Source organism: Eptatretus burgeri, chromosome 2, assembly GCF_056783735.1.
Source record: "Eptatretus burgeri isolate ZD-2024b chromosome 2, Ebu_testis_v1, whole genome shotgun sequence".
Lineage (NCBI taxonomy): Eukaryota > Metazoa > Chordata > Myxini > Myxiniformes > Myxinidae > Eptatretus > Eptatretus burgeri.
This window is the reverse complement of record NC_140962.1, coordinates 4,040,757-4,067,141: the sequence shown is the minus strand read 5'-3', so window position 1 is coordinate 4,067,141 and position 26,385 is coordinate 4,040,757. Positions and strand designations below refer to the sequence as shown.

General features: G+C 44.0%; 2 protein-coding genes across 3 annotated transcripts in view; one reads left to right on the top strand and one right to left on the bottom strand.

The window, feature by feature from the left end:
• Positions 1-26,385, top strand: part of LOC147031285 (zona pellucida-like domain-containing protein 1) — a 107,721-nt gene that overhangs the window by 12,907 nt on the left and 68,429 nt on the right. The window lies entirely within an intron of this gene.
• Positions 1-26,385, bottom strand: part of LOC147031286 (uncharacterized) — a 40,780-nt gene that overhangs the window by 4,211 nt on the left and 10,184 nt on the right. Inside the window, exons 2-5 of one of the 2 annotated variants that reach the window (XM_085861156.1) lie at positions 15,299-15,444; positions 13,019-13,112; positions 2,155-2,220; positions 1,838-1,967 (exon numbers count right to left, since the gene is read on the bottom strand). In XM_085861156.1, the coding sequence (XP_085717282.1) occupies positions 1,838-1,967; positions 2,155-2,220; positions 13,019-13,112; positions 15,299-15,444 (436 nt within the window). Of the gene's footprint in view, positions 1-1,837; positions 1,968-2,154; positions 2,221-13,018; positions 13,113-13,250; positions 13,469-15,298; positions 15,445-26,385 lie in introns of those variants that run through there. The other variant, XM_085861163.1, reaches the window with a different exon arrangement.

The following is a 26,385-nucleotide window of genomic DNA, read 5'->3' as shown; positions in this document are numbered from 1 at the left end:
ACATGTTTCATTGCAATCACAACCTTGTATGGCAAAAAGGGCTTGTTCTGGGGCCAGAGGTGGAGGAAGCTGCCAGAGGGGTGAGGGGAGGATGGGCTGGGAGAGACTCGCCTTCCCACAGGTCTAACCATGAGGAACTGCGGAACCGTGAGCTGATAGTCACTTGTTATCAGCTGCTCAGCCTGCACTAGGTGGTTCACAGACAGGACACACAGACCATCCAGTTTGACATCAGCAAGAAAGGAGCTCCCAATGTCATTCTGTATTGTGTGCTTGTCCATCTGTGACTTTTCTGTTTTAATGTCCATATTTATCTGTGTGAATATTTATTTCAGGTGACGTGGTACATCTTTGTGAAGGATTTATAATCTGTGCATGTCTGTGAAACCATGTTATCCATTCTAGTTTGTGGAAGTGTGGAAAATTAACTAAAATAATAACGATAAAGTTAAAACTCACTATGCCAGGGAGATTTAATAAATAATGTTTCAATGCTTTGACAAAATTTGTCCAAGTGAACCTTGAATTTGGGCAACAGCTGCAAGTCTTACCTAGTTTGTACAAACACGAGTCTCATTGACTCTGCTTTCTCATTGTATTGCAAAGTTATATCTTATCTAGATTGTAAAACAAGAATCTTATCGGCCTGCTGAGGTCATTTACCTTGTGCAAATGATTTTCTTGCCTATGTAAATGAGTTTTTCTGTCCATGCATACCCTGAAGCAAAGCACACATTTCTTCTGTCTTTATCTTTTAACTCACATGTTATATTATGTGTATAATTGTTTTTCTCTTTTCTTTAAAGGACTTTTGTTTAACAAAGCTTTCTTGTAGACTGGTATTGATTAACCAGTCCCCTTTGATGCTTTGACCCCTCCCCATTTCCAATCATATAAAAGACCACGTATCCGAGCTCAGTCAGAGATCTGCTTGTACACTTGAGACAAGCCTTCTTTCCATGCGTGTGTTATACAAAATACAACCTATTCCACTATAAAGTGTTTTCTCTTCCGTGTAAATTTCCACCACACTAGATAGCATTCACATATAAGTTTGGAAGAGTAATTGAATGCCATTACAAGTGCATGCAGTTCAATTCATTTCTTTGGGGAAATGTTTTGGCTCCAGTCTTTGGGCTCTGCTCTTCCATGGTATGAGTTTGAATTTGAATTTACATAAAGAAGATTGATGAGAATAATTACTGCAAGTGATTTATCGCTGAGATAATCATTGTTTTGGGATCATCATGATAAGATCTTTTCAGCCACCGTGGGCGGGCAAGTCAATTGGACCTCGAGAATGTGCTGAGACTGTATCTTACATTATTCTGGAATTTGTAACACTCATTATTACTATTAAAAACATTGACCCACATTGGCAACATCACTATTCTTGAATGTGGAAACACATTGGTCAATGCATCAATAAATATCTACATAAATTGGTAAACAAGCCTGGTGTTGGCTTAGTGGTTAGGATGGCTGGTTTGGGATCTTAGGGTCCTGAGTTTAAGCCTTGTTTGCTCCTGAACACCAGGTGGGGTTGACTCAGCCTGTCATCCTTCCGAGGTCGGCAAAATGAGTGCCAGCTTGCTGGCATCCTGTGTCGTAGTGGTGACCCGCCAGGATTGTGCCCAATAGCCAAAGAGACTGCTTAGGCAGCACCAACGCTCTGCACAAAGTATGGTCTCAATGGATGGTATACGAGCACAGCATCAGTGGCATAGTTGTAACCCAACCAAAATGATAGCTACCCAGCTGCCAAGCTGCCATACACCAGAAGAAAATTGGTAAACATACAGACACACAAAGAATGCAAAATAAATCAGTGACAAACCTTGTGTCTAAATCCTGTCTTTGATCAAGTCTTCCTTGCTGCCTTTTTAAAATCAGCATACAAATAATCATCAGCAGAAAAAGGATGGCTGCTCCCACTGCTATATAACCAATAACAGCTGGGGAGAGATCTGAAGAAGACAGATGTGGCAAATAACAAGTAAAATGTACCTTGAGTATTGTCTCAATATTTCTCTGTCCGACCTTGCTCTGTCTGTATAATTTACTTTTCTATTTCATGCTCTCGTCTAATTGAGTTTTCTCATTATTTGTCATTGTGTGGTTATAGGTTCTGCATTTTTGTTTCTCAAAACTTACCAGAGGCTGAAACATGCACCGATATATCCTCAATTTCGATTCCATTGTTCTCACAGACGTAGTGACCTGCACAAGAATGAAACATACTTATATGATATAGCGTAAGATAAGAAACTGAATGTGTTTGATCAGGTCTTGTGAGAATGCTTTTAGACTCCATCGTCACCTTTTATTTAAATTTGGCTGGTTTTCTTGTAAACAAGTTCTTATTGCATTGCATTTGATATAATAAAAATGAATTAATTATTAAAGTGAGGCAAACTCTTTCATTATTATTATTGCTTAAATATTGTTGTGGTTGAGGAAATTCGCAAACCACCATTCAGGTCCCGTAGGTGAGATATCTCTGTAAGTACATGTGTAGTTAGCCCGAAACCCGTTGTTTAGAGGGAATAAATGTGATTCATTCGGGCTGCGACCCTTTAAGATAGCCGTTTTTCTGTTCTATCTTTATTTTGAACCAACCACGTCTCAACCGCCATCACACAACAACCACCGACCGCAACGCCGCTTCACAACAACAACAACGCCAACAGCCACGACCTTTGCCGTCACGGCTCGTTCTCGCAATCATCGCATCACCACCATTCCAAGCGTCGCCGTGGCCAGGGACCGCCACTTTAGACCCTCCACCACCTTCACCTCTCCTTCTGCGGCCATTCCCGTGCCGCTTGTGAACGCCGAGCGTCAGGCTGTCCTGGCCTCGTACAAAGAGCCGCGGGTACAAAGAGCGGCCTTTCCGAGGGGAAGGTGGATCAGGAATGATACACGCCCACTTCCGATCCCTCCAATCATTAAGCGCGGGGCGATTTGGCCCCGCCTCCAGGCGCGTCGGAGTAGAATCGATATATGCAAATTCGAGGATCAGGGGAGGTTCACGCCCACTTTTCCTCTGTCCAATAGGCGAGCGTGGCTCCGCCCCCGAGCCCATCCTGATCTGGAAATTTGCATATGGATTCTCCTGCCGTATTATAAAGCGCTGAGCGCGTGGCTAATTCAGTCAGTTTCTGTTTCGGGCTCGGGCGAGTTGGAGAGGTGTGGCGGCGGCGAAGTGTGGCAGCAGCAGTCAAGACGGGTCTGGAGGAGAGTCGGTCTGTCGGGGTTCGGAGTCTGTCGGGGAGCTGCAGAGAGGAGAAGCCGGGAACGCGGTCGAGGTCGCAGTGGAGTCACTCGTCGCGGGACCAAAGCAAGCCAGCTATCCTCTTTCCCCAGAGCATCAACAACCCCCCCTGTTTCCCCCTGCGCTGAGATAGTGCGAAAAGGGGGCCCCGTTCCCACCCCATTCCAAGCAGTGCCAACGAAACCCGCGGAGGAGCGCGGAGTCGGGGCACCGCCGCGACATTTTGCGGCTCATCACAAGACGGGTAGGCTTCACGCGGTCTCAGCCCACAGGCCCGTCTGCCCCCTTGTCGTTGAGAGTGGCCCTTTTCTTTTGCTTTTGAGTATATGTGTTGTCGGCGCCGTCTGTAAAGTTTAAACTGTGTAAGTGTTGCCGTGTGCTCGCGTAGTCGGTAGTAGATCTACATTGTTGTGTTTCTTTTGTTGCAATTGCTTTGGTGCATAATTGTTGTAATTGTATATGTGTGCTATCCGTGTGCCGCGGAATAAATGTGCCTCATGTTGAACTGTTTTTCCCGTTTCGCTTCGTCTTTTCTTTAATTGAATCTCCATCTTACTTCACGTAAAGGGTTGGTAGCGGGCTTAAAACGCCCGATAATTAATCGGAACCGTCGAGGTCGACGATAACACCGCTCGGTTATCCCGATGGTACGGAACGAGTCGCTTTAAGTGGCCCGTGTCCAGAGTCGACCTGCGGCGAGGTGCGATCGCCCGGTCTACCCTCCGTGTGGGTACTTAGGTAGGTCGAATTTGGCGAACAACCCTATCCCACGCGGGGGGCCGATTGGCACGATCGTGGTGAGGCCGAAAGGCCCACCCGTGACTAGTTCCCGGCGTTAGTCCGAGAGGGTCACGACAGAATTGTCCGTCCGGTGGGCGACGTGCCGCGATTCGAGTTACGTGGCCGATCGCACGCCGGCGGGCGCGAATTTGCAACAATATATATATATATATATATATATATATATATATATATATATATATATATATATATATTAAATAAAGGAGGTATTTAGATAAAATAAAATTAGTAAGTGGGGGGGGGGGACATAAATAAATTAATATTATTTATCGAATACATTTTAAAGAAGAATGAAAACGATTTGTTGGTACTTGCTAAGATATGCTGTACAGCATGTCAAACTCGGTTATTAATGACAGTTTCAATATTGGAATGACAGTTTGAGTCTATGGTTTGATGGAGGTGCTGTGTCATGGACATGTCTAAAAAATAAAGCGTTTATCGCTTAATATATTATCATATAAAGTGGTGTATGATTAAAGTTATTCAAATGTAGTAATACTTTAAATAAAACTAATAATTAAATAAGTTTTAATGAGGATATCGCATTGCTGTGTTGACTGACTGCCTGGACACAACTTTGAGGTTGTGGGTCCATTGATGCTGAGTAATCTACTGATGTGGACTTGCGACCGGGGTTGTGGACCCACCGTTTGGAGAGGTTCTGGGCTGAAAGGATTGAAACCTCGATGAAAAACGGTGTCCAGCTGATGATCCGGGCAGTTGGGAAATCAGTAAATTGCTTATAAATTATGATTATAACTTCAAATAAAATAGATTTGTAAGTACTTACCAGTACATAATATATCTATCTTTGTGTGTGTGTGTGTGTGTGTGTGTGTGTGTGTGTGTGTGTGTGTGTGTGTGTGTGTGTGTGTGCGCACATGCGCACGCGCACATTTACATGTTTACTGTTATGTCTGGCTTCCTTTTTGGGACTATGGTGCAGTAATTGGTCTTTATTTTGATTATACCTGAACTTATTCCACATAACATTAAGTAGACATTTTAAGACCCAGAATTCCCCCTTTTTTCCTTTTTTTAACCACACCATGCAATGTTGCACATTTACAACAATGATGAAAGTATTGAGTGTAGTTTATTGTCTATGGTATCTCATGGAAGGCATTCCTCCACAAACTAACTGCAGAGTAAAACACAATCGTCTTTTTCAACTGAAAACTGATAAAAGTATGAAAATCACCGTGGAAGGACTGTCGTTTCGAGAGTTAAAGGCCTCTGTAAGAGGCCTCTGTAAATTGCATTTGTAAGCTGTTTAACTCTTTGCGAATTATTCTATGAGCTCATTTATCATGCCATTATGGTTTGGTGGTGTTATGTAAAGACACTAGGATGCCAGATCACAATTCAGTGTCTGTTCTACAACAACACCATACATTGTACATGGGTGATTCAAATTGGACCGGATTTTTATTTTTAACTCAGTATATCTCTATTATAATACCAAGCTTGCACATGTGCACTAAAAACTCGGCTCACCGTCACACGATCCCTATGAAATTGCTGTGGCACTTAGCGGACATGCCGACAATGTTTGGGAAGTCTTGGCGTTCCATAGTACCACTTGCATTTTGCACAATGCGTATTCTTGTCATTCCCCGTGTACGGTCTGTCGTCTGCTACCAGCTATGTTGTACTGCTATTCCGTGCATGTGCACGGGTATCACTAGTCTATCTATAATTCTAGCAATGTGTGCATGTGTGTGTGTGTGTGTGTGTGTGTGTGTGTGTGTGTGTGTGTGTGTGTGTGTGTGTGTGTCTGTCTGTCTGTCTGTTTGTCTGCAACCGCCGTTTCTTGACGACCGCCGGTCCGATCTGGTTGAAACTTGCCAGGAATATTGCCGGGGACCCGCTGATGTGCCTTTTTATGGTTTGATATTAATCAGACGAGCGGTTCCCAAGTTACGGTCATTTATCTGTCGACCAATGACAAGACACGGTGCTATGACGTCACGAATGGCGTCACAATTAATGTTTTTTTATTATTATTATTTTTTTTTTGCATGATTGACGGTCCGATCTGATTGAAACTTGCCAGGAATATTGCTGGGGACCCGCGGATGTGCCTTTTCAAGGTTTGATATTAATCGGATAAGTGGTTCCCAAGTTACGGCCATTTATCTGTCAACCAATGACAAGCTGTTTTTTCCCAAGGTTTAAATGAATTGTTCAAATTATTAATTAATCCCAAGGTTTGAATTTTCCCAAAGGAAACAGCTGTTTCCCAAGGGTTTGAAAGCTGTTTTTTTTTCCCAAGGTTTGAATTAATTGTTGTGCTTGGTAGACATTTGTGAATACATTTACAGAGAGGGGGGTGAGAGAGGGGGCGAGAGAGAGGGGCGTCACAATTCAAGAGAGGGGGAGAGAGGAAGGGGCGAGAGGGGGGAGAGAGAGGGGCGAGAGAAAGGGGGCGTCACAATTCAAGAGAGGGGAGAGAGGAGGGGGCAAGAGAGGAGGGGGTGAGAGTGGGGGCGAGAGCGAGGGTCGAGAGAGGAGGGGCGAGAGAGAGGGGTGTCACAATTCTTCTTCTTCATTTGATACGACGTCACAATTGACGCTGGGGACCTGAGTATGTTTCCCAGGTGTTTCCCAAGTTATGGCCATTTATGATACGGTTGGTCCGATCTAATTGAAAAAATTCCCCAATCCAGTCGTCGTTTACGAGAGCGAAGGAACGAAGCTGCACATACTGGCACACACCTACGGGCACGCACCTACGGGCCTGCACTAGTATTTGTAAATTGCATCAATCATATTTACATTGCTTTTCAAGATATTATTCAACTTTTGGCCACATACTTGGCCCATCGCAGAAGAAGTTTTCAAATGTGTTCCACATGGAATACTTTAGGATGTGTGGCTAACCAGTGCAGTACGTATTCTTCATCTGTAGTTGCTAATTCAAACACATAGCTCGAGGTATGCATGGGCAGCACAAGCGAAGATAAAAAGAAGGGTTGACTTATCTGCTGTTAAAGATGAAAAGGTGCTGAAGATTCATACTTTACCCTTCACGTGACTGCATCCATGCCTTCTTCTATTTTAGAGTGGAGTTGGTTTATTCACGTTTTCTAACACATTTCACCTATCTGGATTGAAATGAACAAACTGCCAACCAGGCCTCCATTGTGGCTAAATCCTCAAGAAATGTCTATCAATTACAATACTCTGTTGTGGCTTGATCCCCATCTTCATTGAATCCATTCGCATGCTTTTTCACAGGTAAACAACTCTTATTTATTTATTGTGCTCAATTTTGTATTCATATGTCTATCGTTGTGAGTTACCAAAGCTCTGAATATAGGATTCTCACCAATTTTAGGTGGTTTGTCCAAAATAAGGTCGTAGAGTGGGTCCTGGTGTTTGCGTGAGGAAGGGCATCCGGCGTAAAAACCTATGCCAAATCATTATGCGGACAACAAAACGAATTTCCATACCGGATCGGTCGAGGCCCGGGTTACCAACGACCGCCACCGGTACCGGTGGTCAGCAGGGTACCAGTGGAAATTGTGCTACTGCTGGGCGAAGGAGGAGAAGGAGATAGGGAAGGCGAGTCCGGAGGCAGTGGGAGAGGGGGAAGGGTAGAAGTGTGCAGGTGAGAGTTGGAACTCTGAATGTTGGGACGATGACTGGCAAAGGGCGAGACTTGGCTGATATGATGGAGAGAAGAAAGGTGGACATACTGTGTGTACAAGAGACCAAGTGGATGGGAAGTAAGGCTAGGACCATTGGAGGTGGTTTCAAACTGTTCTACCATGGTGTGGATGGGAGGAGAAATGGTGTCGGGGTAATCCTGAAGGAAGATTATGTCAAGAGGGTATTGGAGGTGAGGAGAGTGTCTGACCGAATGATGAGTGTGAAGTTGGAAATTGAAGGGGTGATGATGAATGTCATCAGTGCATATGCCCCACATATGGGGTCTGAGAAGGAGTATAAAGAAGATTTCTGGAGTGAGTTAGATGAAGTGGTGGAGAGTGTATCCAAGGATGAAAGAGTGGTGATTGGAGTAGATTTCAATGGGCATGTTGGGGAAGGGAATAAAGAGAATGAGGAGGTGATGGGTAGGTACGGTCTCAACAAGAGAAATGTGGAAGGGCAAATGGTGATAGAGTTTGCAAAAAGAATGGAAATGGCAGTGGTAAATACGTATTTCAAGAAGAAGGAGGAACACAGGGTGGCATACAAGAGTGGAGGAAAGTGCACACAGGTGGATTACATCTTAAGCAGGAGATGCAACCTGAAAGAGATTAGTGACTGTAAGGTGGTGGCAGGGGAGAGTGTAGCTCGACAGCATCGATTGGTGGTCTGTAGGATGACTTTAGAGGTGAGGTTGAGGAAGAGAGTGAGGGCTGAACCAAGGACCAGATGGTGGAAGCTGAAGGAGGAAGACTGTTGCGTGAAATTTAGGGAAGAGATGAGACAGGCGTTGGATGGTGGTAAAGATGGGTGGGATGATTGGGCAATGACAGCAGAAGTTGTGAGGGAGATAGCTAGGAAGGTACTTGCTGTGACATCTGGACAGAGGAAGGAAGATAAGGAGACTTCGTGGTGGAATGAGGAAGTACAGGAAAGTATAAGGAAGAAGGGGTTGGCGAAAAAGAAGTGGGATAGTCAGAGAGATGAAGAAAGTAGGCAGGAGTACAAGGAGTGGTGGCGAAAGGCAAAAAGAGAGGTGGCAAAGGCCAAGGAAAAGGCATATGACGAGCTGTATGAGAAGTTGGATACAGAAGAAGGGGAAAAGGATTTATACCGATTGGCAAGACAGACGGACCGAGCTGGGAAGGATGTGCTGCAGGTGAGGGTGATAAAGGACGTAAATGGGAATGTGCTGACGAGCGAGGAGAGTGTGTTGAGAAGGTGGATGGAGTACTTTGAGGAGCTGATGAATGAAGAAAATGAGAGAGAGAGAGAAGGTTGGAAGAGGTGGAGATAGTGAATCTGGAAGTGGGGTGGATCAGTAAGGATGAAGTGAGGACTGCTATGAAGAAGATGAAAAGTGGAAAGGCAGTTGGCCCAGATGACATACCAGTGGAGGCATGGAAGTGCTTAGGAGAGATGGCAGTGGGGTTGTTAACCAGATTGTTTAATAAAGTCTTGGAAAGTGAGAGGATGCCGGAGGAGTGGAGATTAAGTGTACTGGTTCCGATTTTCAAGAATAAGGGTGATGTGCAGAGCTGTGGTAATTACAGAGGGATAAAGTTGTTAAGCCACACCATGAAGTTGTGGGAAAGAGTAGTGGAAGCGAGGTTGAGAAGAGAGGTGACGATTTGTGAGCAGCAATTTGGGTTTATGCCAGGAAAGAGCACCACTGATGCGATGTTTGCTTTGAGAATGTTGATGGAGAAGTACAGGGAAGGCCAGAAAGAGTTACATTGTGTGTTTGTGGATTTAGAGAAAGCTTATGATAGGGTGCCAAGAGAGGAGTTGTGGCATTGTATGAGGAAGTCGGGAGTGGTGGAGAAGTATGTGAGGATCGTGCAGGATATGTATGAGGACAGTGTGACAGCGGTGAGGTGTGTGGTAGGAATGACGGACCGGTTTAAGGTAAAAGTGGGATTGCACCAAGGATCGACTCTGAGCCCTTTCCTGTTTGCAATGGTGATGGACAGGTTGACGGACGAGATCAGACTGGAGTCCCCATGGACTATGATGTTCGCGGATGACATCATGATCTGTAGGGAGAGTAGGGAGCAGGCTGAGGCTAGCCTCGAGTGGTGGAGGTACGCACTGGAGAGAAGGGGAATGATAGTCAGTCAGAGTAAGATGGAGTACATGTGCGTAAATGAGAGGGAGGGTGGTGGTATGGTGCGGTTGCAAGGAGTTGAGGTGGGGAAGGTGGATTGGTTTAAATACTTGGGATCAACTGTCCAAAGTAACAGAGTGTGTGGGAGAGAAGTGAAAAAGAGAGTGCAGGCAGGATGGAGTGGGTGGAGAAGAGTTGCAGGAGTGATTTGTGACAGAAGGGTAGCTGCAAGAGTGAAGGGGAAAGTATATAAGACGGCAGTGAGACCAGCTATGTTGTATGGTTTGTAGGCAGTGGCGCTAACAAAAAGACAGGAAGCGGAGCTGGAGGTGGCAGAGTTAAAGATGCTGCGATTCTCGTTGGGAGTGACGAGGATGGATAGGATAAGGAATGAGTATATTAGAGGGACAGCGCAGGTAGGATGGTTTGGAGACAAAGTGAGAGAGGTGAGATTGAGATGGTTTGGACATGTGCACAGGAGGGAAGCAGAGTATATCGGGAGAAGGATGTTGAAGATGGAGCCGCCAGGCAGGAGGAGAAGAGGAAGGCCAAAGAAGAGGTTCATGGATCCGGTGAGGGCGGACATGCGGGTGGTTGGAGTGTCAATGGAAAATGTGGAGGATAGAGCGAAATGGAGACGGCTGATCCGCTGTGGCGACCCCTAACGGGAGCAAGCCGAAAGAGGAAGAAGAGAGTGGGTCCTGGTGTCCGGCCGTCCATCCATACATATTACATACGTTAACATTTGACTAAACCATCTTCTCCTCACAAACTACCTGACCGATATGGACCAAATTTGGTACAATGCATCATAACAGGAAGGTATCATAGGGTTATGCTCCCCATCTCGATGCGCTCCCTATAAAGGGGGTGAAATGGGGGTGGGAGATGATTCCCCAAATATTGGTATATTATTCAAAGATCTTCTCAAAAACCACCAGACAGATTCAGACCAAACTCACCACGGGGCATCGGGAACATCCCCTAACTTTAAGTTGTGCTTGTCATGGCCATATCTCCCCAGGAAAGGGGGCCGCGGGCCCCCTCCCCGAGTCCCTCATTTTCACTCAAACATCTTTTTCTCCACAACCACCTGAGCGATCCAGAGAATATTTGGTACAATGCATCAGGATGGAAAGGTCTCATGGGGTTGTGCTCCCCACAAATCCACCCATTTAAAGGGAGTGAAATGGTGGGGTTTTCCACAAATATTGGTATTTCTTTCATAAATCTTCTCAGAAACCAACAACAGGATTCAGAGCAAACTGGCCGTGTGGCATTGTGACCATGCTCTAATCTTAAATTGTGATCCCCATGGTCGTATCTCCCCTGGAAAGGGGAGCACGGCCTCCTTTCCCTAATCCCTCATATTCATTCACTAAAACATATTTTCCTCAAGCTTCCACCTGTTGGGGAAATAACTGGCAGTCCCCCACAGGGCTATTTATTATGTACAATAAAGTATCAGAAGTAAATTGAACATCATATCACCGTGTGCAGATACATTGCAAGAGATGGCTCGAACTATAATTAGTCCGTTATTAAATGTTGCCTGTTGGACAGTTAATGTTTCTACAATGTAAAAGTATTAGGTGTTTAGCAATATAACTGCTGGTTAATTCCAATATGCTGATATATATATATATATATATATATATATATATATATATATATATATATATATATATATATATATATATATATATATTGTTGCGAATTCGCGCCCGCCGGCGTGCGAACGGCCACGTAACTTGAATCGCGGCACGTCGCCCACCGGACGGACAATTCCGTCGTGACCCTCTCGGACTAACGCCGGGAACTAGTCACGGGTGGGCCTTTCGGCCTCACCACGATCGTGCCAATCGGCCCCTGGCGTGGGATAGGGTTGTTCGCCAAATTTGATCTACCTAATACCCACACGGAGGGTAGACCGGGCGATCGCACCTCGCCGCAGGTCGACTCCGGACTCGGGCCACTTTAAGCGACCCGTTCCGTACTATTGGGAAAAATGGGGAATTGTTGATGCTCTGGGGAAAGAGGATAGCCGGCCTGCTTGGGTCCCGCGACGAGCGACTCCACGGCGACCTCGACCGCGCTCCCGGCTTCCCCTCTCTGCAGCTCCCCGACAGACTCCGAACCCCGACAGACTCCGACTCTCCTCCAGACCCGTCTTGACTGCTGCCACCACACTCCGCCGCCGCCACACCCTCCAACTCGCCCGAGCCCAAAAACTGCGACTGCCTCCAACTGCTTCCGACCCAAAACAAAACTGACTTCGACCCGCGCTCGGCGCTTTATAGTACGGCAGGAGAACCCATATGCAAATTTCCGGATCAGGATGAGCTCGGGGGCGGAGCCACGCTCGCCCATTGGATGGAGGAAAAGTGGGCGTGAACCTCCCCTGATCCTCGAATTTGCATATATCGATTCTACTCTGACGCGCCTGGAGGCGGGGCCAAATCGCCCCGCGCTCGCTGATAGGACTGAACAGAAGTGGGCGTGTATCATTCCTGATCCGACTTCCCCTCGGAAAGGCTGCTCTTTGTACCCGCGGCTCAGCGCGCGCCCTGTGCGAGGCCAGGACAGCCTGACGCTCGGCGTTCACAAGTGGTGCGGGAATGGCCGCAGAAGGAGAGGCGAAGGTGGTGGAGGGTCGAAAGTGGCGGTCCCTGGCCACGGTGACGCTTGGAATGGTGGTGATGCGATGTTTGCAAGAGCGAGTTGTGAAGGTAAAGGTCGTGGCTGTTGGCGTTGTTGTTGTTGTGAAGCGGCGTTGCGGTTGGTGGTTGTTGTGTGATGGCGGTTGAGACGTGGTTGGTTCAAAATAAAGATAGAACAGAAAAACGGCTATCTTAAAGGGTCGCAGCCCGAATGAATCACATTTATTCCCTCTAAACAACGGGTTTGGGCTAACTACACATGTACTTACAGAGATATCTCACCTACGGGACCTGAATGGTGGTTTGCAAATTTCCTCAACCACAACAGTATGTATATATATATATATATATATATATATATATATATATATATATATATATATATATATATATATATATATATATATATATATATATATATATATATATATATATATATTTTAACTTTAATTGAGATATTTATGAATTTCAATTGTCTTTATTGCGTTTGTTTGCAGATGTCACACTGAAATGTTTTACCTTCATCTTTCTTGCTGACGTTTCTGATGATAAGATTTAGGCTGAACACCATTCTGGGCTTTTTGTCAACTGTAACATTCCATTCACCTTTCACCTGCAACAAGTATAATGACAACAACAAACACGACAATCATATATACATACACATATATGTACGAAGTAATAATCAAATTTACTACAACTTTTGCAAACATACTGCTGTCTTATGATTAGATGCACACTTCTGTCTCACCTGTACCAGAATGCAGACTTTTTGTCTTCTAGGCAGAGTGATTTTCACAGGCAGTGTAATTCATCAATGTGTGTGCCGTCCCTCAGGTGGACGTTAAACATGTGTCCCGTCTGCTGGCATTGGTTGGTGGACGTTGAAGATCCCACAACGTACTTCACGTAGAGTAGGTGAGCTATCGATGGCACCATGGCAAATTCCAAATTCCTGCACTAATCTTCGGCAAACGACAGGCTTGGCCAGCTGGTCCGTGAAAGCCAAACTTCTCCCAGCCAATCCCCCAGGATTCCGATTCTGATGTAACATACTCTATTACAGAGCGTCAACGCTGCCAAGGCATTTTCTTGGCAAGGGTTAAACTGGGTGGATTGCCATTGTTGCGGGAATAATTGTGGCCATTAAAGAAGAAGTTAAGAATGAAAGAAAGCTCAGGCATAAGAAGAGGGGGGGGGCTTTAGCCTCCAAATGTCTCAACAAGGGGGCAGAAGTGTCTTTTGCACCCTCCTCCTCCTGCCTCCCAGATTTGTTTCATGATCATGTGTCATATTATGTTACTGAATGTGATAAATCTCTGATTTGTACTGGATTTTGCCACAAGCACCACCTGTACAATGAAGATGTTTCTGCTATCTGGACCTGCTATAATTGTGCTGTATGCTTTGCTTTTTATAAAATTGCAATGGAATCATCACACCAAGCTGATACGTCTCAAAGTTTCAAAAATTCTAACAAATGCAGTTAGGTACATTGTCATTTGTGGATTAGGGTATGATTTCAAAATGCTGCTGAACTAACAAAACAAACATGCGGTCTGGAATTTAATATTAATCCCTTTTCCCTGGAATTATACGGTGCTCTTATTTGTTATATTATCCTAGTCTTTGGTTAACTATATAGTATTCTATTCATACCATAACGTACTCTGGAAAGTAGTATAAAAACAACACTTTTAAATTCATTAGAAAGTAAGTCTTCTCACCAAGTATATTGAGGTTAGAACATTTTAAAGGAAATATAACAACAATACTTCAGAAGTTCAAATGTTTTAAAAAGATTTCAGCAACATTTTAGAAAAATATTCAGTGTGTTTTTAAAATATTGGGGAAAATCTATATTATAAAAGGAGCCGTGTCTGTCTGTTTGTTTGTTTGTCGTGTTAAAACTCGAGAACGGATTAACGGATTTCAATAAATCCAACTACAGTGGATTCAGGGAACTACTGGGAAGGTTTGTGATGAAAAATTTTGGTTTTAAAAAATTGTTTTTTTATGGGTACATGGGCACACGTGGCAAAACTGCAAACACCAACTTGCAACGCTGGTTATCCCCGCACTCCCAGGAATGCTTTTTATTCTTGCCTTATTGATTAGCCATCACAGCAAAGATTGATATTTCCATTAGCGGAGCAACGGGTATAATATTCTCATGTATATAAAATATTGTGGTTACAACATTATTGAAAAAAAAACAATTGCAATTTTTGGAGTAACATTTTTATCATGGTTTTATCACGTGATTGTGTTTGTCATGATTTCACTTTTTGCAGTCAGTGTAACGTAGGTGTGGGAGACTGAATGTTTCACTCCATAGTCCTAGTTTTTGCTTCCTATGCCTCTGCAAGCAAGCATAAAAAGAATACAAGATGGGGGAAAGGTATGAAGGAATGAACCACGTGGAATACGAATGATTAACACGAATAATTATTGAGTAACACCACAGATATACATGAAGATGGAAGGGCTACATCGACAAGACAAATGTGAACATAAAAGATGCTTAGAGTGTTCAAACAAACAGTTTTGGGGTGATGATAAGAACCATGCAAAGCAGAGATGCAGAAAAACCAAATAATAACGAATCAGGCCTGTTGAGATAATACCAATCAAGAAATCCATTCATTGTTAACCTCTTCAAGTTTTAAACTTTCTGCTCATTCTCAACAAAAGTAATAGGTAACAGGAGATATCTATAAACTAACTGATCAGCAAACTTGAAAGGAGGTTTAACCTTCGTCTTTAGCTTCCAAGGCTGAATACAAACCTATTCCTTACCAGTTTGATTTTGTTTTTATTGAAGTGCCATCCGATCGATTTTTGGTTGTGGCGATGAGGAAAATGAATGTGGCATTCCAAGGTCAAAGTTGTGCCCAATTTCACAGCTCTTTCCTTCTGCGTCACTGCTGCTGCCATCCTCAAAACTGCATCGAGTTTTACAAAACAAAACATCACATAGTACTTGGCAAAAACATTGTAGCATTGCGAAAAAGCATTGCAGTTTTATGATTCAGTTTCAGATTCTAAAATATCGTTCCAATTTGTTGTCATAGTTGCCAACATTGGGAGAAGAAAAGGTGGTAGGATGTAAAGGATCCGTGGTGCGAGGGAGCGAAGCGACAAGGGGGGGGGCAGGGGGAGGACTGGGTAGGGGTGTATTGTATCCCACTCCTATGGTTGGGAAATTTTGTAATTTCATCGTTAAATTTGCACATTCTAAGATACTCTTTTATGCAAAATTAAAGCATAATAATCATGTTTTCCTGATGAATTTGTATTATTTTAAAAAAAACATACAACTCATGAATATATTTTGAACTTCACAATGTATAACAATTTGTGTGTTGTGAGGAGTAAAATACAATACAACCTCAAATTTAAGATAAACTTAGACTTGGCCATGCCCTACTCTCCAACACAGACTTTAGGTCGATCTACTGCAATTATCTCATGTCGCTGGGATGCTTGGTACTGAATATTAAGATTTTGGTAGGTTGCTGTCTTTGCCTTGGCCAACTGCGTGTGTGTGTGTGTGTGTGTGTGTGTGTGTGTGTGTGTGTGTGTGTGTGTGTGTGTGTGTGTGTATACATCATGTCATTCAACCAATGAGAAACATCCTACGTTTTGCGAGTCACTAATGCTTGTAAATGGGACAGCATTTGTCATTTTCTCCCCATACTTTGAATGGTAGCTGTCGCCAATCAAATGCAATGAGACTCCAGATATTATTAGCTCATCTTGAACGTAGTTCCAGGGAGCTGATGTGATGGTGTGTCGTCGGTCCGTCCGTCAGTCAGGCCATCCGTCCATAAACACTTGCAACTTATTCTCTGAAACTACACATACAATTTCGATGAAACTTTTCCACAACCTTCATCACCCTGTATGTCCTAAAGTTTGTTCATGACATATAAAAAATAATAATCGGGGTTGTGACATGCACGACACACGGGACCAGTAATGGTGCTGCATGTTGTCAATAAAACCTTCGTGAAGTTGAATGCATCGTGGCCGGTCTGATTGTCTGTACATGATGACATCACAAGTGGCGACGAGGAAAAATAACTGCCCGTTTTTTACCTGGTGACTGTCGGTGGTGACTTTTACCTGGCAATGGCGACTGTCGGCATTCTCCATGAATACTCCGATGGGGAGGATTAGGCGGATTTCGTCGAGAGGCTTGAAGAAGGTAACGGACTCATCAAAAAGCTGCTGTCACCATGGCGACCGACAAGTCGTATGAAGAACTCTGTGAGCTCGTCAAGCTACATTTCAACCCAAAAGCTGGTCTAGTCATATCGAGGTATAAGTTTTATACGCACACTCACCAGGAAAATCAGGACATTTCCCATGTTGTCGCTGATCTGCGCCGTGTCAGTTTGGCAGAACCGTGTCAGTTTGGTGCTGTGCTTGATGAGATGCTCCGAGACTTTTTGTGATTGGGGTAAATCATGACGTCATCTTACAAAAACTCCTTGCTCAAGAAGACGACCTTGATCTAGGAAAAGTAATGAAGATTGCACAGGCGTGCATGACAACTGCTGAAAATCTGAAGGAGATCTCGTCGAAGAGCCAGAACTCTTCAAGTGCAGATACTGTAAATAAGATCACTCAATCTTCGTATAAGGTTACACCGAAGCCAGTTGTGTGTTTGAAACCTGCTTCATTGGTAGCAAGAGGCCCCAAGAACTTGTGTTGGCGTTTTGGTGTAAATCATATGGCTCACCAGTGCCGTTTCAAGCGGTACACACGTAACGGATGTGGCAAGATCAGTCATCTTCAAAAGAGGTGTTCCCAATCCAGCAGTGGTGATAGTACTGGCACCACCCATCATGTGGACGATGGCAAGCATATTGCTGGAGCTGATGAGTCATCACTGCATGGTGAGGTGTGTGAGATGAACACAATCCATGGCAGCATCGCACTGATAACTGTTGATCTTCAGCTGAATGGCAAGCAGGTGTCAATGGAAGTGGGCACAGGGGCGTCATTTAATTATGGGCCAGGAGACATTTTATAAACTGTGGGATTGTGAGGCGGTGAAGCCCAAATTGAGTCCAGTGAAGGCCAAACTTCACATCTGCACCATGGAAATTGTTCCGGTGATTGGCATCACAGATATCAGTGTGTCTTATGATGGTCTGATTTATGAACTGCCGATGTGGGTTGTACCAGGCAATGGCCCTACATTACTCGTTCGGAACTGGCTTGAGAGCATAAAGCTGAACTGGTGTGAGATCAAAAAGCTGTCTTCAGTGGAGGCTTCCAGTTGTGCTCAAGTGCTGGATAAGTTTCCATCTCTGTTTGAGCCAGGAATTGGTTCCTTCGTGGGGATGAAAGTTGACATTCATCTGGAACCGGAAGCAAAGCCCATCTTCTGTAAAGCTAGGTCTGTTCCTCAATTGATGAGGGAAAAGATTGAGTGTGAACTTGAGAGACTCCAGAGTGAGCGGGTCATCTCTCCTGTTGAGTTCAATGAATGGGCTCGTCCAATTGTTCCGGTCCTGAAAGGTGATGGAGCAGTGAGGTTCTGCGGGGACGACAAGGTGCCCATAAATTACCACTCCATGCAGGATCAGTATCGACTAACCAAAGCGGATGACCTGTTTTCGAAATTAGCTGGTGGAAAGACATTCACCAAGTTGGATCTGATGTCTGCCTACATGACACAAGAGCTGGATGAGGAGTCAAGGAAGCTCACATGCATCAACACTCACAAGGGGCTGTTCATCTACAATCATTGTCCTTTTGGAATACATTCAGCAGCTGCCACATTTCAGAGAAACATGGAGAGTCTTGAAATCTGTGCCAAAGACTGTCGTGCTCCAGGATGACATCGTGATCACAGGCTGAAACACTGCAGAACACTTGAGTAACCTGGAAGAAGTCCTGCGTCGTTTGGACAAAGCAGGACTCAGATTGAAACGTGAGAAATGTGTGTTTATGGCGTCCGAAGTTGTATTCCGAGCCAGAAGAGTCACTGCCACTGGGATCATGCCGTGTGATTCCAAAGTCGAAGCAATCAAGAACATTCCCAAACCAGAAAATGTGTCACAATTGCGTTCCGTTTTGGTTTTGCTCAACCATTTTGGCAGTTTCTTGCCGTGGGTGAGCACAGTGCTAGAACCCCTGCATCAGTTACTTTGGAAAGGGAAAACTTGGGTTTGGGGCAAGGCCCAGCATGATGCCTTCAAGGAAACTTAAGGTCTTTTGTGTTTCAACAAGTTGCTTGTTCATTATGATCCATGGAAACATCTTGTATTGTCATGTGATGTCAGTGTCTATGGGGTAGGCTGTGTGTTACAACAGGCTAATGAGTCGGGCAAGCTACAACCTGTTGCGTATGCTTCCAGAAGCTTGACGAAAGCTGAACTAGCTTATGTTATGGTTGATAAAGAAGCATTGGGCTGTGTGTTTGGGGTAACCAAGATGCATCAGTATTTGTTTGGTCGTAAATTTGAGCTTGAAACTGATCACAAACCGCTCAACTCTTTGTTTTCAGAGAACAAGGGAATCAACACCAGTGCATCATCACTTGTTCAGTGGTGGGCCTTGACGCTGTCGGTTACAATTATACTGTTAATTACAGACCTGGCACTGGGAATGGTGCAGATGCATTGAATCGACTGCTGGAACCTGTTACTGTAACAACACCCCTCAACCTGCTGACCTTGTATGAGCTATGAATGTGTTTGAGAGTGACAATTCTCCAGTCACTGCTGCTCAAGTGAGATTGGGGTCTAACAGAGATCCAGTGTTGTCTGTCGTTAAGTATTGTGTTATGACTGGCGATTGGTCCCGCATACCAGACTCGGAGGAGTACAAACCGTATTTACGTCGTAGAGATGAGTTATCTGTCCAGCCAGAATGCTTACTTTGGAGCCGACGTGTCATCACGCCGAAGCAGGGAAGAGAGAAGTTTGTTTCTGAACTCCACAGTCGAGAAGTTGGTTTCTGAACTACATAGTACCCACCCTGGTATTGTTACGATTAAAGCTATCGCAAGGTCTCATGTTTGGTGGCCTGGTATTGATTCTGAACTTGAATCTTGTGTTCATTGTTGTGAAACATGTATGCAGCTCAGCAAGTCACCAGCGCAATCACAGCTGAGTCTTTGGTCATGACCTTCCAAGCCTTGGTCCAGGATTCATGTTGACTTTGCAGGTCCGTTCTTCAGAAAAATGTTCTTTGTTGTCAAGGATGCGTTTCCAAGTGGATTGAGTGCTCTCTCTCATGTCTAGCAGCACCTCTACCACCACCATTGTGAATTTTAGTGTCATGTTCGCTCCTCATGGTCGACCTGATGTGTTGGTAAGTGATAATGGTTCGTGTTTTACATGTCAAGAATTTCAGCAATTCATGAGGTTGAGTGATATCAAACATGTCTGTTCTGCTCCGTTTGAACCCGCTTCTAATGGTCAGGCAGAGCGTGCTATACAGATTTTGAAGCAAGGGTTAAGGCGTGTTCCTCAAGGTTCCACTTCAAACGTGATTTTCACGCGTGTTACTAGGTTACAGATCCAGACCACATACCATAACTGGAGTGTCTCCAGCCGAATTGCTTGTGAAGTGAGAACTCAAAACCAGACTTTCTCTTGTTTATCCTGACATCGGTGAAACTGTTGATAACAAGCATCAGGGTCAGAAATAAGATCATGATCGCACAGCTGCATTGTGTGACTTTGCTGTTAACAATCCTGGTTTTGTACTGAACCACGGCCTTGGCGCGAAATGGCTGCCAGGTGTTGTTATTAGCAAGGAAGGAACTCGTGTGTCTTTGTGTCAAGATGAAAGATGGTGTACAGTTTGGAAACATGTGGATCAGATCAAGCTGCGTTATATTGAGTTGGAGGATGATGCGAAACCTGTGATTCATCCAGTTATTGTTGCGTTGTTTGAGAATGCAACTGTTGTTTCCGAGCCTGCATCTAAAGTTGTCAGCAATGCGTCTCGACCCGAAGTTTCTGTACCTGCACCCACTGCCAGTCTGGTGCATTTGTCCATGTCACCTAAATCTGTGCCTGTAACAGGTCCTTTGTGTAGGTCCTCCCATGCATCAAAACATCCAGACCGGTTGGATTTATAATTAAAGGGGGAGATATTGTGATGTGTTGCCCTTCCATAGGTTTGACATGAGTTAGTCCGTGAGCTAGACAAAAATTCAGTATGAAATTTGGGGCAAAGGGAGACCTTACTTTTTTGGTGAGAAATAACCTATATTTCACGAAAATGTTTGCTGGCCCATCATCCATGTTCGTTTTTAGGCGTTATCCACTCGGGGGCGCTCTTTGAGGGTCAAACTAACCGATTTTTTTTTCTTTGCAGGTTTGCGAAGTAAAGTGTATATATTATCTAACTGTCAAGATCAATTTGTGTTTTGATGACAATAATATGGTGTAATTACGTTATATATGTAATTTATTTAATGATAATGAACTACTTTTTCAATCTCCAATATCTTTAAAATAAACGAGACCGACTTTGCAGAAGTTCGACTGGAGCCCATAATAGTTGGCATTTTCTCGATTTGCAAACTGAAATGGGAAGAGGCAAGTCTGTGCCAAATAAAAGTGCCGTTGATTGCAGTCAGCATAGGAAATGTCACGCCTACATCACAATATGTTAAAGCATACTGCCGCTGTCCAATATTATTATTATTATTATAATTTATTGACCACCATCACATGCAGAGGGTAAAGCATGAAAGTATACACATCTTAGATATATAGTAGTATTCCATTAATATAAACTGAATTTAGTAGTGGTCATGGAGCGGTATGCTATAAGTCAAGATGGAAAATTTACTTTTGTTAAGAATCAATAGTCGTAAATCTGTTTAAGAACTTTGTGGCAAAATTTTGTAACGGAAGACGGATCGCTGTTCATTATAGTTGTAACGGAAGAGCTATCATGGACTGCATGATTAGTCGGGAGATTTTCGTCTCGAATAACTTCAAATGATTTTATTAACGAAATGCTTTCTGTAGAGCAAAAGGTCCAGTCTAATTGCGAGATCCATGTCTTACGTTGTCGAAATGTCATCCCGCCGTCACAGTGAAGATTGTTATTATTAAAGTGGTTTATTGGCTGAACGTTCAGCTCTTGGCACAAATCGAAAATAATTTGACCGTGTTGGTTTGATCTCGTGTCTGGGTTTCTTGTGTAATAACCGTTTTGCGAGTTAAAACGTTCGAGGTTTGGTATTCATGCATTAAGGTCGCCCATAATAAATACGTTTTCTTCCTTAATGCATTTTTCATCTATGGTAGCAAAAACATTGAGTTGAAAGTATGGAGAATCCGATGGGGGGATGTAACACGCCCCAAATATATGATTTGGAATGCACGACAGACTAAACCAGACTTGATCTTTCTCTTTTTTGACACTGTAGACTTGTGGCCATAAGTAATTAGCCACAAGTCCCCCAAAAATACAATGTTCACTACTACGTTTCATTGGTAATTACATACAACATAGTGGGAGGCAAAGATAACAGCTGTCTGATTCTGAACTTTGCACTTATTCTTCCCCACTGTCAGATTCTTCCTCTGAAGTATAGCCATCGGTAAGGTTGTCCTCCATGTCGTCTGTCATATTGGTACAGTCTTTCAGCCTACACTCGTCTGTGCACTTCAAGCCATTGACCATACATTCGCAGGTTGGGAGTTCACAAACACGGCGGCATTTGCATGACATGAACTCTAGTACTACTTGTGGTGCAGGTAGATCACTCATCCACAGAACATCCAGATTGCAGTCGTCTACAACGACCCAGCCATACCCAGGCTCAGGAGCTGGCACATCAGGGTTGGCCTCCAAGCTCCGTCGCCAGACTGCACACTGATATTTTGCTCGATGTGCATGTTGTTCCAGGCAGTCCTTGCATGGAGGTAGTTGTCCAGACTCGACTCCCCCCTTCTTTGCTCGCCACATGCTGAACCTCAGGGCATTCACGCCCGTCTCGGGAGTCCTGGCTGCATATAGGCGACAGGTGAATGACTCCAGTGCCGACAACATGTCAATTGTGAGGGACCAGGTTTCGCCTAGAGCTGCGAAAGTATCGCGAAACACCTTTTCCTTGCACATCAGCTTGAAGCCTTTGATTTTGCCTACACCAGAAAAGGCACTGACCGTATCGCATCCAGTATATGCATGTAGACCAGGCAAGGCCAGACAAACTTCATCCCCCATCATTTCTTCCATTTTGTCAATGCTAAGTATCCTGTTCCTGCCCTATGCAGCAACGCGCATGTATAGCCTGCACAGTATCCTCCTGCAGAATGCCAGACACAAGATCAAGACATCAGTGTCTTCTGACACTATGACGACTGACTTGAATTTGGATTTCCCAGCATGAGCTGCATGCAACAATAGCTGCGTATCAGCTTCTTCCTGGTTTGAAGCAAGTTGCTGAACATCCAATGTGACTCCATCCTCTGTAATCCTGAAGCACTTGCTACCATATGTCACGAACAGCTCCTTCCCACCAAGTTTGTTCTGTTTATTCTGCCAGTCCTGAGCGAAGAAGTGGGTATGGTTTTCCTTGCTAGCAGAACATGCCAACAAACGCCTCCAGTTCTTGATTCTATGTGTTGGGATGATAACTGAAAACAGGACTCCTTGAGATGAACCACGCTTTACTCGTTCTGCATTCTTGATGGAGAAATCCCGATGGACATCGAAGACTACGTCTCTGCGTTTGCTGCCTGGGTAGGTCTGAAAGACAGTTTGGAACAGCTCCTCAGAAACTTCTACAAATGTTCGGTTGTCACCTCTCATCTTATGGACCAGGGCCATGCCGTCAATGACAGAAGCACTTGGTAACGCAACGTTATTTGAAGGAGAGATATCCTTATATATATATATATATATATATATATATATATATATATATATATATATATATATATATATATATATATATATATATATATATATATATATATATATATATATATATATATATATATATATATATATATATATATATCAATATCAACTCACTCTCGCCAGATTCCAATTTCCAACAATATTTCTACTTACAAACCCGCAAGAATATTAGAAAGATGTATATATTTTGGTGTAAAACAAACTTGACAAAACGGATATTAGCTGCGTGCAGTGAAATAAGAGAAAATCGCATTTAAACGTTTGAAATTCAATTCCTTTGCAGTTAATTTCCACTCTAAATTTAAGGATTTATCGACTTTATAATAGGAAATCACTTCAGTCGAGCATTGGATAAGATGCAGGATATGAATAGACGTAAAATACCGCGAAAAAAGGAATTGTTATTTTTACACCCTACTAGCGCCCCCTAGCGGATATCGCTTAAAAACGAACCTGCATGAAGGGCCAGCAAGCGATTTCCGAAACTAAACATTATGACCTACCAAAAAAATGACATGCCGCTTTGCCCCTCGTACCGATCTCTGAAATTTGGGGGTCCAGCTCACGGACTAAGTGCCGTGTGCGCATGCGCGACACACGGGACCACTAATGGAACGGGACCAGTTATCAATAAAAACCATTCTGAAGTTGAATCCATCGTGGTCGGTCTGATCGTTTGTACATCATGACATCACCATGGCCCATGCACATGAAATTTCATTCGTCACCAAAAAACCCACCCGTCCCACCTGCAGAAGTGAGTTTCCATTTCCATGAGACATTCCAACACGTTTCGTTTCTAACTTTCTGATGTTTGCATTGCACTAACAATGACTGACAGTCTGAGCGAACACGTAACCATTAGAGTATTCAAGGCTTACACGCTGCACTGTATTCCTGCATAAACACAAATCCCACTGCAGTTAAACTTAACCAAGGTCGAGATGACGTTTGCCCATATATATTTTTTCAACGCCTTGGCGTTTACATTCATCAACCTCAAAATTATAGGCAATAATTTTTTAATTTCTGATAATAAATGGCTGGTCTGTAGCCAGATTTGACCACTATACACTTTCGTTTGATAAATCAGTTTATTGAAGTGCCTCAGGTCCATGATTGCTCAGGAGCCCATTGTGGTTTTGTTTTTCTTATGCCCCAAGGGGAGTTTGCATTTTTGTAAGAATCGGCCTTTGACTTGTTTAGCGACACTGGGAAAGATCCGTGTTCGTGGGAATAAGCCCAGAATTTCCTCATTGTCAAACTCAGGATGCCGATCCAATTATCAACAACTCGCACCCTGCACAGCCTGCAGCTACTGATAGTGACACAAACCATGACTCAGGGAAGAGCTTGTTGATTCTGTACATACTGCACTTATAGATAGATGTACATGCTGTATACATGAAACATTATCAGTTTGGTGATGAGTGATATGAAGGGCTCATTTAAGTGATGAGCTCATGGCTCACATGTATATATATATATACGTATATATATATATATATATATATATATATATATATATATATATATATGTGTTGTTGTTGTTGTTGTTCGTCTTTCGGCTGCTCCCATTAGGGGTCGCCACAGCGGATCATCCGTTATGATCCGCATACTGATTTGGCACAGGTTTTACGCCGGATGCCCTTCCTGACGCAACCCTGGTCGCCTCTTACGACACAGGGATAAGGATTGGGTTTCGCCATGATTCCGGGCTGCCCTCCACCCTCTCATTGCGCGGCCCAGTGCAGAGCTCCCGTCTTCAAGCGATCCTCCAACCCAAGCCTCCGAGTAGCCGGATTACAGGCGCACGCCGCTACGCCCAGTGTATATATATATGGATACAAACAAACACAACATAATAGTGACCAAAGCTTTTCGTGCACTCTTCAGGGTAAAAATCGCAGCAAGTGAAGAAGGAAGTGAAGGCGTGTGCTTTATACGCAGGTCTCAATAAGGTAGACGCTGATTGGTTCAACCGTAATGATAATGTGGGCTGATGCTGTCTGGACCGGTTGCAGAATCTGAGTCGAGGTTTGACAGCAAGCTCTCCACCTTGTCAGGACAAAAGGACACAGAGTCCAGGGACAGTTGGGTGCGACTGGGTAAGTTGGGTGCAGAAAACAATGGGTTTTGGATACAAGATTTAGCTACAAACACCGAGTTTAGGCGTTCAGCCTTTTCATGTGCGGTATCAGCAGTGTGGCCATATGAGGGAAGGGAGGGGATGGAGGGGGAACAAACACCAGAAACAGATTTGATTAGATGCCACCAGGATTTTGAGGAGGGAGAGAGGTTTGAAAGTTCAGAATTGAGATTATAAAGATGTTGTTTTCTGGCTCTCCTGAGCGTAGATACACACTTGTTCTGAGATTTATGGAAGGAACGGAGATTGCCCTCAGTTGGGTTTGCTTTCCATGAGGCAAAGGCAAGTGGTTTCAGGACAACTGCCTCGCCACAAGCTTCAGTGAACCATTGGCGGGAGGAAGGGATAAATCGGGATAAATCGAGATTATCTGTTGGGATACGAGAGGGGATAAATCTGTGCATGAGGGAGAGCAAGTTTCTTTGATATAATTCACAGGATGAGTTGATGTTGGAGAAGGTAGTGATGGGAGATCAGTCTATAAGTTTGATGGCTGCTTGGAGACCCTGCCAGTCGGCTTGCATGAAATGCCAGACTTGACGGCGCTGAGGTGGTTCTTTGATAACAGCTGGAGTGATGTCCACTTTGACAAGGATGTGTTCAGAAGAACCGATCGAAGCAGAGGAAGAACAGCAGATATTTTCAGGGAAATTTGTCAAAATCAGAACCAGAAGAGATGGAGTACCATTGGTTGAGATCCGGGTCGGGAAGATGACCGATTGAGTCAGTCCCAATGAGTCGCAGAAGTCTTTTGCTGAAATGCCATGGCAGGTGAGAGAGGTACCCACACCTAGCCAACTGGCATAATGACAATTGAAGTCACCAC